Source organism: Musa acuminata, chromosome BXJ1-9, assembly GCF_036884655.1.
Source record: "Musa acuminata AAA Group cultivar baxijiao chromosome BXJ1-9, Cavendish_Baxijiao_AAA, whole genome shotgun sequence".
Taxonomy (NCBI): domain Eukaryota; kingdom Viridiplantae; phylum Streptophyta; class Magnoliopsida; order Zingiberales; family Musaceae; genus Musa; species Musa acuminata.
The window spans coordinates 10,879,415-10,894,712 of NC_088335.1; the positions used below are offsets into that span (position 1 = coordinate 10,879,415).

Here is a 15,298-nt window from a genome sequence, read left to right on the forward strand (position 1 = left end):
GTGCAGATGAGTGCCATGAGTTTTACAAGGCACTGAAGCAGATAGAATCACAAGAACAATGAAAATAGCTACATTTTTGTACTTAAGAAGGTACAAAAGAGATCGATCGCTACATCAATGGAGCATTCTGGCTACAGTCGTTGCATGAACTTCACAAGCAAGTACTGGATCTACATTCACTAACTGACATGAATTAAAGAAGACGTAGGAAGCTCTGACCTGTATTCTTCGGTGTCTTTTTAGCTCGATGCATAAGACTCCCATAAGGTAGGTTCTTGGAAGAGTTGATGAACAGCGTCCGACATCTTGCTACTTTAAACTGCACAGTAAAAATTACAAGAGGTTTTAGACAGAAACAAGTATTGTCTCATGGATATAGTTTTGACTGGTTTTACCTTCCAGTCATTCCATAGATGTGCTTAAAGTGAAAGCTTTATGGTCATGCATGGTCAATAAATAACTTTCTTGTATGGCAAGAGACAAATTCAAAGTGTAAATTTGTGACAACAAACAGATGGCAACAATAGATACAAAATAATTCACATTACAAACAAAGCCCAATTTACAATATTTTCTTTACACAACACACAAGTTATGACCTATAGAATGCTGAACAAAAATGGTATCCTCCATTTATGTTGTTCCCGTCTCATGAAACCCACTCTCACATGGATTCTAAATCTCCAGGCTCGTTTCCTTGAGCGTTCTTCAGTTTAGCCATTAGAACCCACATGTTTGCCAGTTCATTCTCCAAAAAGGTCTCCCTTTGTTTGGATTCCTCCACTTTCTTCTGAAGCTCTGCTTCTCTCTTTTCCTTTTCCTTGAGTGCAGCTTCTAGCTCTCTTTCACGGCTGACAATTTGTTCCCTCTTGATAATTGGTTCATGCCGTTTTACATGGCTATCTCTTTTGGTATTCTTTGGTCCATTGCTTACCCTCCGCTGACCAGAGTTTCTCATAGAGGCCAATTCAGCAGCCAACCTCTCATTGTGGTTCATGAGCTTTGTGACTTCCTCTGATAATGCCTTCAACTCCACACCTGCAGCTGAAGCCAACCCTTTTGCGTATGCACTCTCCTCAGCCAACTTCTGATTTCGTGCTTCTAGTTGGCTTTTTGCATCACTTAATTCAGATACCTTTTGTTTTAGCTCTTGAACTTCAGATACCTAAGGGGTTACATGAAAAGTATAATAAAATTAAAAGGTAATTGGCTCTATCCAGAATGTGAAGTGTCATAAAGCAAATTATATTTGTCTAGGGAACCATCATGAACAAACATTTATTAACTTTTTGTGACTATGACAATATTATATGTTAATCTTAGTCATATTCTAACCAAACGAGTATATGAGGCTAGAAGAACTTTAGGTTTTAGTTGTTGCAAAGAAATAATGGAACAGAAAATGAAGCATGGTGAAGCAAAAACTTGTAACATGTGACATGACAAATATATTACTTGTATATTCAAGACTTTTATAGTGGATTATGTGTCAAATAACTGATGATTATTTAGAGCCCAAATGGACCCCAAAGGTCAAATTGATACTAGATCATTTCGTTTAGGAACCCTGTAGTAAGCCAAAGTCCCATGTAAAAACTTCTAATGTTGATGCATGCAATTAGGAACTAACTGCCAAGAAATCTTTCGATTCTAAAGAGTAGGTGACCAAGACAGGATGAAGAACTGATGTTCAATGGATCACAAGAAGGGGTAAAAACAAAGATTAAATAGATAAAATCTAGAGATAAAACACAAATAAAACATTATAACAAATGACAACTATAAAATTGCTTGTGGCCATTAATACAGCCATGCAGATGCCAGGAGCTAAACTTGCAACATCATGAATAGTAGGATCTGCTGAAGTGTTACATCTGATAGCAATACACAAGATTTCAATAGAGTTTTCAAACAGTTCTCGATGTAGGCTATATTTTAATCAGGGACCAGATTGATGGACCTGATCTAAATATTCTATAACGAATATATAGAAAATCAACCTGTTTTGATACATATATATTGCTGATCAAATTAAAGACAATATTTTTAAGGAAGCTTATCTTTAATTTGGAGCCAAAATGACCAATTTGAGGTGATGCATTACCTCTCAACAGGATTCTAGCTCAACTCTCTCTCTCTCTCTCTCTCTCTCAGTATATTTTAGATTTAAGTGGTTTTTTTTATGGTTTTATGAAGCAAACATATAGGACAATGGGTGTTTGTAGACTATAAGCATTTACAGTTTATACAAATGTATAAGCAATAAATGGTACCAACCAAATGTGCCTGATGTAGGAACTTTGCAGAGACATCTATTGATGGTGCTGACTCCATAAAGTTTGTTTGTTCACAAAAGTACTGTGATTTGACACTCACTGAGGAGAAATCCTTCATTTCAACTGTTTGGACAAGTTGTTGCTTCAAGGAAGCAATTGTTTCTTGCAGTTCTTCGCATTCACATATCTGGTAAATAGAGATTTGAGTATCAGAGTATATAGCTGGTCATCACAGAAACAGAAGAAGCTAACAAAATTTTTAAGTCCTTGTACAATAAACCTTTTGCTGCAGCTGATCCTGTATTATACTGTTGTCTGCAGTTTTTACCTGAAAAAGAGTTACTCCTGTGTGAGCTTAGTTCAAAACTTCAAATAATGCACTGGTATGTACATTCTGAAAAGATTCTTCATGAATGTCATGTTTAACCAGTTAAATGACTGATAAAGCAGAAAGACAGATAAATAAGACATACAATTTGAAGCATTACATGTAAGGTACCAAAAGATGCATTTGTTTGCTAAAAAAAGAGTGCTCAACAAAAATGAATGAGTACCTCCAGTTCAAGAGATTTCTCATTTAGTTGTTCTAGTAGTTCAGCATATGACTGCAAAAGGGAAAAAACACCATCAAATGTAATTAGGCAGAATAAAAAACCAGTAGTATACAAAAGATCAAGGAACTAGATCTTACTGGTGAAAGCCCCAATTTGCTCATTCTGTTTTGAGTCACTGAGATTGAATTTGCCATCTGTTTTTCCAGAGAAGCTATTTGCTGGTTCTTGGCCTTTATCTCTTCACTGGCCTTACTCATCTCCATCTTCAAGTTCAAGAATTACCACATGAAGTGTTGGTCTATCACAATTTTGTTTAAGGGAATAAAAGAGAGAATAATTACTTGAATTCGTTCATTCTTTGGGTTCTTGGCAGCTTCATCTGAAAGTCGCTTTAGAACACTTGAATGAAGTGCCACTTCTCCAGCAAGAATTTTTAATTGCTCTCTGAGCAATTCAACATGATCTATTGTTTTAATGGTAATCTGGTAACAAATAAAGTATGAAAATTAACAAACCATTTTCATACCATTCTCCAGCAAGAATTTTTATTTGATAAACAAAACATTTTCTTATGCACATAAGAATGGACCAGAAGCACAAACCACCAGAAAACTCCCAATTAAAAAAAGAATAAATTTATTATTTTATTGCTTCTGGTGAACTTCCCACTAGTTCCTAATGACAAATAAGTGTTGGTAGTTGGAAAAGAATTTACAAAATCTAAGCTATTCCTATCTTTAACCAATAACACCAACATACACATTGTGAAAGAAAAACATAAACAATCAAATTATGTCTTCAAATTATTATGTTGCTTGGTTTCTAGGAGATTACTCTTTATCCTTCTTGTATGCCATAGGACTGATACATGTTTACCATAAATATAATGAAGTTACTCCATTTTCTTGTGTAAAATAGTTATTCAGTTCCTCCTGTGATTTGTTAAACTAAATAAGGATTAGTTACAGAATCCAACACATTTTTGACTTAAAATACAAGGAAAACTTGCAGCATTATCATGCTATTTTAGAAGTTTTTGAAAATTTGTCTTTTCCTTTCTCCAATCAAATTTAATTATAAGAGATTGTTGAACAACTTTCATGTGAAATCCAGTAATTTAATTCCAGAAAATTCAGTACATGTTCTTTTTTTTCAGTTTTCATCTCTAATAATAAGAATTTAGTCATTAATGTAGTACTGAATCCCAAAGTGTTAAATATTGATCTGAGACCATTTCAGCAACTTAAACTAGTATGGTCCTAAAATACAAAAAGTAAGGTTTGCAATACTATGGGTATGGTTCAGTAAGGTCATATTTACCAGTCTGATACCCACCAACATGCAGACTAAGGTAAACCAGACCTGTATTCCCCTTTATTTGTCCTTTTTGTGATTTTCTCAAAACTCAGTACATACCAACAGACTGACACTGTTGGTACTACTTGTGTATCACTGAAAAAACATGGTGGTACATCAGGTTGAACTGAGCCATATGGTCCATTTGCTGGTGAATAGTTGGATTGGTAATTGCGGTTGGTATTTACTTGTACAGTTGGTTATTTAAAGTTTAAACCCAATGAACTTTGTATATATTAGCCAAATTGTTTATTTGTATGTTCAAATTATTAAAAGCTCCCTATTAAAAAGGGCCTAGACAAGTCTGTCTATATGATGCATGAAATTGGATGAATATCCTTGATGTAACTTGTAGTTAAGTATTTGCCACAAAGAGTGATATTCGAATATGGTACCTATATGGATGGAAAAGGTACTGATATTGATTGACTATAATATTTATGAACAAGCTCACTCAGAAACCCAAGCCAGCAGCTCTAATTTCTCTTTTTTAATTGTTTAAATTCTGATGAAACTATACAATAGGCTTTTCTTTACCAATTTTCTATTCATTCAAATAGGACTCTCAGCAATGTTAAAAGCAGGAGTGAAATTTAAGAGAAGTGTAATATTCTTTTCTGAATAGCTACACAAGTGATGAACTTCAACAGTGTTGGTCAACCACCACTTGACAATATATAACAAATTTTAAGGAGCAAGTAATGGATATATTAACAACAATATTGTGATACAGACATAAACAAGTTACCTAACTATCATGAATAAGTTTGTTTGTAGGTTTTCATTTATGATATCCTAATATCATACAACTAATTAGTGTAATATTTCAAAATTTATTTTTCAAATAAATAGCCATTTTAATTAAATGGAGTTTACAGCAACCATATCAGAAGACATGATATTGGATAGTTACTTTCATTGCATACCAGAGGTGTCTCTTGGAAAGAGAGATCATCAGCACAAAGTTCTCTATCATGGACCACATCAAGTAGATCATCAGGAGGAATACTTTCTGGAATTATGGAATTCGATATTCCAGGTTCTGAAGGGAAGTTTACACTTTCTGCTTGAGGAGTAGAAGGTGTAGTGTATGACTTTGTAACACTTGATTTGTCACCATCTGAACTCGTCAACGTTGTCAAACCACTATCTCGTTTCTGGAAAATAGAAAAACAATCAAGGACATGCAACAAAAAGATAGCATAATGGTAAAACAGCATCAACTAATCATCTTTACTAGATTATGTAGCCATACTGACAGAACTTGAAGAACCCAAGAAATGTCAGAGCTATAAACAGGGATATTTCAAAAATTGCCTATCATGAACTTGCCAAATATATTTTACATATTGTTATTAATCATACACTTCGTGGATACATGCTTGATGTTTCCTCGGAGGTTTTTTAACTGCCCAGTAGAAGGCTTGTACCAATTTCCCTGCTCCATGTACCAGAGGCTATCAAACTACAAATACCACCTGTATCGAACCATATTGGACAGTATTGCAGACCTTATTTTTCATAAAAGTTAATTTTAACAGATAAACACCCCCTTTTTAGCTAATAAGATCTTTCAGAAATTGAGAATGAATTCATCATGAGCGTTAAACATTGGATAAATCACAATTATAATAAGTACAGTGAAAATCAGTTCAGAAGCCCAACCTTTAGTTTAACTAGTTTCAACAAATATTTTTTAAAAAATTGAGAAAATAAAGGAGATATTTAAAATCTAGTCTCGTTTTAGATTATGGTTGGACCATGGAGTTCCACCTTTTCCAGCTTCAGCTTTCACTCTGAGTCTCAGAACCAAAACCATAAAATTCTAGACTCAATTGTGTGGTTTAGTATCATTATAAGTAAATTTTCATAATCTTTAGACTTTCGGTTATGCTGCTTTATCAAATATGTACTATTAAGCATGTGAGTCAGTGTGACAATCATTGTACTAAAGAATTAACTACCAAGTTTACTACTGAACATAAAAGAGAACAATGTACTAGCATACATATAAGAATGGCATATTGGCACGATAAAAATCTGAGAGAAATGCAACCAAATAATTGGACTAGCACAAGTGTCCATAGATAGGCTGACATGTCTCTGAAATAAGGGCCTTGCCACCAAACAGAAAGTCTAAATTTAAATTGCTAAAATCTTAGAATATGAAATTCAATGAAGTATGAACTTTTCAAGAAGAAGCTAAATAGGAGTTCCATTCAGACAATTATGCTATATGGCTTGATGATATATCGTATTTTTTTACGACTGATGTAAACTTATCAATTTCAATTAGCGCTAACTGCTGAAAATGGAGAATCAAAATGTACCTGTGGTTTTAAATACTGGCAGGCATGATGCATACCTACTGGTATTTAATGGTCCGAGCAAGAACCAGTATTGGATCATATAGTCCAGGTACTGGCCAGTATTTAAACTTTTAAATTTTAATAATTTCATTAGTTAATACAGGATGGTATGGGTCGGTGGTCTAACCTGTACCTATGTGATAAATTATTGTAAATTACTGTAACTCTGATTTAGAATGTTGCCTCTACCTATGTGATATAGTTATGTATGTGCTCTAAGCATCTGTTGTTCACTCTTTATCATTGTCATTGTCTGCTGATAGACTTTTTAATAACTATCCTATTTTTCAATTTTTCTTAATGCAATTACATTGTTCTGTTGCTTCCTGTATAGGATGATAGCAATAAAAGGTGCAACAAGTTCACTTGTTCATAATAAAGAAATCAGGTAATGAAAGTCAACATAAATCAAGTGACACAAGGAATTCCAATTATATTGACAAGTAAAAAGAAGTTCCCTAGCTTGAACCATCAACTCAGCTGTTCATACCCGTAGCTTGAACCAATTTAGGAGTCCATGTTTTTTGTTCTTTTTCTCCTCTTTCAAAGCATCATCATTAGTTTCACCAAATCCTTCAAGTGGAGCATAGAAGACACCATTTTCATTATCTAATATCATATCTCGTCTCCGATATGGGAGATAAGCAAGCTGCAGGATGACATAATGTTCTAAATTAGATCATCAGAGAATCAATGGAAAAAATAATTAAGTGTTCAATTGATATTTTGAACAAAACAAATAAGAAGGGAATAGTAAATTATCTATTCAAGAATTCATGTGCATAGATTTATAAGACTCCTGACCTCCTCTTCTCCAAAAGAGTGTCTTCGCCTAGGAGCAGCATGTGGAGGAAATATTGGAGACTGGTTTGTTTTCGTAGAAACCAAAATTAATTTTGTCAAACGTTGTATCCTTCCCAGTAAAGCAGCTTTGGCTTCTTCTTCCTGTTCCAGCCTTGACTGTAGCTTGACATGACCATCCTCTAGCTTTTCATGTTAAAATTTGCACTAGTCAAATTGACACTGAACAGTAACTAAAGAATTTAATTCTAGGAAGTCACTGAAACCATAGTCCCACATACAGCTGTTAAGTAAAATATAAAAATGTATAAATGGTGCAGCACCAGACTTCCAAAGAGTAGTATGACATAACTACAACAAATAGGTTTTCATATAATAGGTCGATGTGATGTCTTTTAAACTAGAATTAACCAAAGAAGAAATTTAATCTATTGTTACATCTAACATGTGTTTAATAGGTACATGTAGCTGACTGAGGCAAAATTTTCATTTTCCTTTTTCTTCCAATTAGTTATTATCTTCTAATCTATTCCGTTTGTAAAATCACACCATCCTACACATTTGACCCTGAAAATTTCATACCTCTAATCTTTATTGTCGCTAGTACATCAATAATAAACTACATATCAATATTTATTGAAAATATCTAATAAATTATTGGAAAAAGGGACAAAATAGACTGGTTAAAGAGCTTAGGAACTTGAACCTCTTACTATTTTTTATGCCACTTTCAAGGACCTTTTATTTTTTTACCTTAGTCATTTTTACCTTCTAAAGTATTAACAGTGAAACATGAACAACTAATATACCTATATGAGTAGGTGGGACTTTCCAGATAACATGGACTACTAACAGTCGTACTTTTAGAAGTTGGAACATGTTAAGATCTAATCCCAAACATTGATACACTGACTCTGAAACAAACCATAAATGTATGTCCCAAGTGGAAGTGTGGAACAGTTATTTTCTCATCATAAGACCTTAAAATACAAATATATTGTACCTAAAATGCTAGAAAGTTTTCATGGAAACCTTCTGCTCCATAGAATTCATCCCCAAGACTAGATGAAAGACAAGCGCCTAGTCTTCGATCACTGAATGTCCGATACTTGATACATGACAGTGACTAACAATTCTCACTAACCGGACTATAAATTCAGTGACCTTAAATCATCATGAAGGAATAACCATATATCTACATTAACAGAAAAGCTTTGGTGTCACTACACATTTGAATATAGGCCTTGTTGGTGGGTTAAACAACACACAGACACTTGAAATTGTTTCCCACATCGTTATTAGATATGTGCTGGTATGAGTCATCGAAGAAACCTTTCCGTGCTGGTATGAGTCATCGAAGAAACCTTTCCCTAAGGCAACATTATGATTCTTCATGGAGATGTGTCAGAAATAATTAATTCTCCAAGTTTGATTGACTTCAATTGGTGCAGACCAGTTCTAGCTGACTTTTATGTTTTAACTGTAATATTAGAAAACCAACCAAATAAGAACCAGTGATTTAAAAAGCACTATGTGCCAAGGTCAAAAAATGCCCGAGGCGCTAGGCGCTCGCCCGAGCAAAACAAGACGCTAAAATATAAAAATATATAATATAATTAATAAATATAATTATTTAAATAAAAATATGATATTATATTAAGAAAATCTTGTAAAATTACAATATCACATTAACAAAAAGTCTCAAAATTCAAAACAATAACAATAATTTCAAATAAATAAAAATTAATAATATTAAAATCAAAATAATATATTATTAATCTAATAAATAAAAATACTATTACTAGTATACAATTAGTAGTATACTGTTAATATACTGTTAACAGTATACGAAGTGAGAAGAGTGTGAGTAAGAGAAAGATCGAGGTTGCTAACTGAGAGCAGCGACAACGGTAGCGGTAGCAGTGAGCAGCAACAGCGGGAGCGGCAAGTGACGACAGTGGCAGCGATAGCAACGAGCAGCGAGATCGGGAGTGAAAGCGGGAGCGACGAGCGACGATGGTGGCAGTGGCAGCGGCAGCGGTAGCAGCGAGCAGCAGTAGCGGGAGTGGGAGCGGCGAGCAACGACAGTGGCAGCGGTAGTGGTAGCAGCGAGCAATGGCAATGGGAGCGACAAGCGACGAGAATGGCAGCGGGAGCGGGAGCGGCGAGCAATGACAGTGGTAGTGGGAGCGGGAGCGGCGAGCGACGAGCGGCGACAGTGGCAGTGACAGCAGTATAAGCGAGTAGCGGCAGCGAGAGCGGTAAGCGGTGACAGTGGCAGCGGCAACGGGAGCGGCGATAGTGGCAGCGACAACGGTAGCAGCAAGCAGCGGCAACGAGAGCGGGAGTGGCAAGTAGGGTTAGGGTTGGGAAGTCGTGAGAGGAAGGCTGATATCGGTACTTTAGTTGGTTCAATGAACCAACTAAAACACTGGAGACCAAACCAGACCTAAAATGCTGGTTCAGTCGCCTGGTTTAACCCGGGCACTTGCCCGAAGTGCTCGGTGCCTAGGCTCGGGCGAGCGCCAAGGCGACGCCTCTTTAAAGCGTGCCGCCTAGAAATGAAATGAGGCACTCGGGCCTTGCCTCGCCTCGCCCGAGCACCTAGGCGAGCGCCCTAGCGCCTATTAAAATCATTGATAAGAACCAGACAATACTGTTACATCACTCAATCTCAATTATGTTATCGACTTTGATAGCCTCTTTCATGATTCATTCATCATCGATATAATAATAAAACTAGAAAGACAATAACATATGAACTGAATAACATGTAATATTTTAAAAATAAACAGGTTCATGAGGTTACCTCTAAATATTCTATTTAAAAGCAAGGTGTTATATTACCTTCCAAAAGGTGCATTGCACAAGTATGCAATGATGACCTACCTTTTGTTTTAAGAGAAAAATGTCATCTTCTCCGGTATCTTTCTGTGGAGTAACTGTCACAATTCCTCTCTTTAACTGTTCTAGCTCTTGTTTTAAGCAACGGATCTCATTTTGGTACTTCTTTATCATAGACTTTTCATCTATAATCTACATCAATAAATGAAACCTTAAGACAATTATATAAGTGAAATAAGTCAAAACATAGAAGGAAATGTAAGATAGACAGACAAGGAATGATATTTGCTAGAAATTAAACTCCACTTAAGGAGTTGGTGGACTATTATCCTTAAGCTAGTCAAACATTTATGTCTGATGGACATACTTTATTTTGTGAAGCTTGAATCTCAATGCATTTTGCCCGATGGGCAAATTTCAGTGTGTTATGTGTCTCCTCTGCATTGCTTGATGATGGGGTTACTGTACAGATGAGCTAACAAAAGAAAAATAAATTCAGACTTAGCCCCCTAAATTAATGATTTTGATTAAAGTTGCACAGTGAGTAACATCAACTTACAGAAACACGCCCTTGACCACTTAAAGATGATTGGAGGAGACGAGTTAATTTGGAATCTCTATAAGGGATATGTGTAGCTTTTCCATCAGTCAATTTTGCAATTACCTGGAAAATGAAGTAGTTTAGCAAATTTACAGGAAGAATTAGATAAATAAAGATGTGGGTTTGCTCAACATTAGTATTACATTGTGATCAAGCACATTATTATATTTCAGTTCAATCTAATTAATGATTCCAATTCATGTCATCTTAATGAATTTATCATGCAGAATCCAACTATAATGAAAGAACTACTAAAATCAAGGTTCGCCATTTCGAGTATTGGACACATCTCAGAGATTTGTCAGGCTGGTACATATCGATCTGTACTAATGTACCAACACATGGAATGTTGGGGGCATGCTATGTCTTGGTCACCAATCGAACCAGTCTGTACCACACGTACCATACCAACTCAGGCAGTACAGCAAATGATACGTAAAATTACAACTGAAACTAGATCATGTGAAGAATAAAGGATAACTTCGCAGGTTCAGTAGAAGCTTGCTGGATTGGTTTTGTTCCAGCTAACTATGCGTCACATAGCACAAGCTTAAAAGCATTTTCAAAGTGTGAAGAGTGAAAAATAATTTCCTAGTCTATTGAGTTCCAACTATTGATATTTTGGTTTGTCATTTCACAAAGAATTCCACAATTAGAAAATAACTGTTTAGTTGACCAAAAGAGATGATTTTAGATTCAGCATTCAAAAGAGATGAATTCCAACAATGCTTTTAAAATCATTTGATAAAGAGTTTTTTGAACAAATAGTTTTGCTTTCAAGTTTCAACATTAAACTTCTTTGTTCAACGACTAGATGTTAACATTAGTGTTAGTAGATGATTTTGTTTCCCATATATCCTGATCACATATAAGTTTGTTATATAATGTTGATGAAATCAAAGGCTGCCCTAGCATAAAATATGCTCACATAAAAGTGATTTTAATTTCGTACCATACCGCCCAGTACGGGAGATACATACCAGTCCGCCAGCAAACTGGTACGCGGACCACCCGCTACCCAGTAGTATCAATGATATAACCCCGTATCGAATGATATAGGGCTGTATTGGACGGTAACAATCAAAATTTCGACTGTTACCGCCCGGTACAAGTCAATAACAGTCAAAATCGACCGTTACCAAACGTAACAGTGCTCCAATGGTCAATTTGAATGTTACCTAAAGTGCACAAACCACCACATATCTTTTAGCTAGATTATCCACCTTCAACTAGCAATTAGATTTTAGGCCATCCAACATAAGAGTGTGATGTTATATCAAATGCAATAGTAAATGGTGGAACATTCTCTCCATATTTAATTGTTTGTCTTCCACAATTTACATTACTATCTTCAGTCTGATCCTCCTGCATTGGAAAAATGTATCATACTATGAGATGAAAACATTTAAAAACTGCAATCACATCCTTGTTATTCATCCATGGTTGGGGATAACCAGACAAACCATAAGTATGCAGAATCTGAAACCATCATCCTACCACTAATATAGTGATACCTATTCCTAACTCTAAGCCATCATGATATGCAATGTCTTTACAATTAAAAAATAAAGTCCAAGCAGGCCAACTTGAAAACCTTCTTTAACCCTAGTCTTGCATGAACACCTCAGTATGGAACAATTTAGTTCTATAGTTAGCTATGTAGTGCTTATATTATAGGCCCTACTGAATAGTTCCAAAATTTGTAGAATATCAGTTTCTAACATAATCATATTTATGAGGGAAAAATTTTGGTTGCATCAAATGTTTTACTGCCACCTATATCCTAATTATTCAGCCCAGCTATTTCCTGCCAACTTCTAAATTGTAAAGGGATACTCACTTTCAGCTTGCTATCACAAAGTTTACAAAGAAGACTTGCTGTTTGCGGCCAAACCAGAGAGGATGTTAAGGTTTATCAAATTTGTAAGGTCAAGAAGTTCCAATTTCACATTTTTGACTCTTTCTCTTTAAGGAAGACTCTATGCTTGTCCTTGTAACACAACCTTCCGAGCAAAACTAATGGTGTCCTTCCCATCTCTTTCGTGCACCATGAAGTTGTCATAAAGCATTTTATTTAGGTTTATTTAGGTTTTCATGTTTGCAAATGTTTTAAAGTTTGATCAAGCCATGTGTTAGAACCCAAAATCCCATCACTAGTCCTGATCATTCTTATGCTATTACACCATTGAATACTTTTGAGTAGTCTTAAAACCTCATGAAGTTGTTTTTTTACATCTCAATTTAATAAAAGGAGATAAAAATTGAAAGAAGGAAATAGATAAAAGATAAAGAAACAAATGGATCAAACATGAGCCCCCAAAACAGAGTAGTCCACATACCTGTTTATGACCAAATCAGTATGTACAATCGGTTTCACACCAGTTCAGACGAAATGACATTCTTCTTTATAGAATCTAGACACATCCAAATTAACTATTCCAAAATCTTAAGATTGTGACCTTTGAAATAAGGCACACTAGCTTTCAATTTTTACTAATATATAGCATATATCGATCTTTCCAATTTTTTTCAAAAAAAAGCTTGCATACCACGGTAGACCCTGCTGGCTTTGGCGGGAGAAAGGAACAGAAACAGTGGAGTGTAGAGGAAGAAATCTTTTTTAAGATGGTCCAAATATGTCCAGATAAGATCTATAAATGAGTTAGTAAGGTCATGAAAAATAATTTAGAGATAAGGAAAGCCCAAGGCAACTAGCTTAGAAATAATAAATAAAGGATTTAATGGATCTTGAATAATCTAGCAACAGATTTTTAAAATCTTAATGGCAGGAAATAATTCATCTTCAGGATATCTGATCTTACGTTGTTCCAACAAGTGTCATTGAAGGACCTTAAAGTGAAGGAAGTTAATAAAGTACATTTTTATGCAATTGATGGCGCACAAATTTAATGCTTCTGAATAAATTAGCTTGGTTCATTTAATAGAAATAAACCTATGTAGATCAGGTTTCCTTGGCAAGGAAACAGATTCTATTGGAATCTAGGTGGAAAGTACAACATGGTACACTGCTGAGAAATATTAAAAATTTTCTCAATGTCAGTATCTGTTGGTGTGTTCAGTACACCAGCATAGAGATGCCTTGGTCAATATAGACTGTTAAATCCATATTCCTTAGCCTTCTCCAAGCACAAAGCTCAATGTTGTTTAAGCTAACGTTTCACATACTAGAACCCAAATTTTAAAATAGAATAGAAAAAATTAAAGATGTGCCGAGTCTGCTGACACATATACATCGTCACAAAAAAAGTGAATTAAAGAACAGAGATGTAATAATTCTAGGAAACCAACATATTTAGATATGAAAATTACAGAAACAATGGTTTTAAGATCTTACAGTTCCAAGAGTTAAGAGGCTTTTATTTATAAAAGACCCCTCTCTCCGACGGACTCCAGTAGTTTCAGCTCTTGAGCTCTCAGAACCTGCCAGATCGATAAGGTTCTGCATTTAACAAAAGAAAAGAATTAAATAATTAATGGATTGTTTCATAATGATCTAGTGACAATAAAAGGATACATCAGGATGAAGAAATTCCAGCATCAAAGTCAAAAAATGGAGTCTATGCTAGAAGCATATAAATGATGAAGTAATGAAAAACAAGAATACAACTAGATAAAGTTTTAAGGCATGAATGAGATAAACTTACAAGCTGCGAAAAATTAACTGCTCCCCCTTCACTGCAATCACCACAAGAGCTACTTTCTATTGTCTGTAAGGAAGCCATAAATTTATGTAACAAAAACTTAAATTTGCAATTACTTCAGGCATCCATTAAGGATTGTTGATATTGGTTCATAAGTGATCTGAAAGACTGATGTTAAACCAATTTTCCTACTCGAGGTTAATAAATACAATAATAAAAATTGTAACTGCAGATGCAAATTCTAAGAGTTCAAAATTGAATCCACTGCTCAAGGTACCAATACCACTGGCATATATGTGGAAGAGCTGTAAACAGCAACTGAAAATATGGAGAACTCCTGAACTAACTAATTTTTGAGTTATCCATCTTTCATGAGCTACATATTACAAAATAAATTAAAGCAAGTAGTTCACAAATTTTATTAAATTTGTAGAGAATGCAGGAGGTAATTTTGATGGCAGTAGTTAACAATTCCCCAGGCCTAGAGATCTGGCAAACCAGTTGCAACTTTATCTTCTACAGTTTTCATAAATAATAGTTAACTCTTAGTAGCCAATTATGCCAGTAAAAAGGGAAAAATCTCTTCAATTATATATTTTTATGCAATCAACCCTATTTTATGGATGAAACAAAATAACAGCTGACTATATTTAGCTCTGTTGAAAATTGCATCATCTATTTTTTCAGCTTATCTTGTTTCCACATAATATATATTACAAATCTTGTTTCCAATTATCTCCAAAAATTCTATTTATTTCAATGTATAAATGTCGTTTATTTGTTTATAATGTGACCAACATTGTAGCAATAGCCCCTTTGGGCCTGTAGCAACAAA

The 15,298-nt window shown here is 34.9% G+C and overlaps 1 protein-coding gene across 1 annotated transcript in view; it reads right to left on the bottom strand.

The window, feature by feature from the left end:
• Window positions 1-497: 497 nt before the first annotated feature.
• Window positions 498-15,298, bottom strand: part of LOC135583769 (kinesin-like protein KIN-7D, chloroplastic) — a 36,665-nt gene continuing 21,864 nt past the window's right edge. The window contains exons 10-23 of the mRNA XM_065083041.1: window positions 14,467-14,529; window positions 14,157-14,261; window positions 10,760-10,864; window positions 10,568-10,675; window positions 10,246-10,392; window positions 7,360-7,542; window positions 7,046-7,204; window positions 5,113-5,343; window positions 3,172-3,312; window positions 2,968-3,093; window positions 2,831-2,881; window positions 2,557-2,604; window positions 2,278-2,463; window positions 498-1,165 (exon numbers count right to left, since the gene is read on the bottom strand). Of these exons, the coding sequence (XP_064939113.1) occupies window positions 665-1,165; window positions 2,278-2,463; window positions 2,557-2,604; window positions 2,831-2,881; window positions 2,968-3,093; window positions 3,172-3,312; window positions 5,113-5,343; window positions 7,046-7,204; window positions 7,360-7,542; window positions 10,246-10,392; window positions 10,568-10,675; window positions 10,760-10,864; window positions 14,157-14,261; window positions 14,467-14,529 (2,154 nt within the window). The 3' untranslated portion in view covers window positions 498-664. The remainder of the gene's footprint in view (window positions 1,166-2,277; window positions 2,464-2,556; window positions 2,605-2,830; window positions 2,882-2,967; window positions 3,094-3,171; window positions 3,313-5,112; window positions 5,344-7,045; window positions 7,205-7,359; window positions 7,543-10,245; window positions 10,393-10,567; window positions 10,676-10,759; window positions 10,865-14,156; window positions 14,262-14,466; window positions 14,530-15,298) is intronic.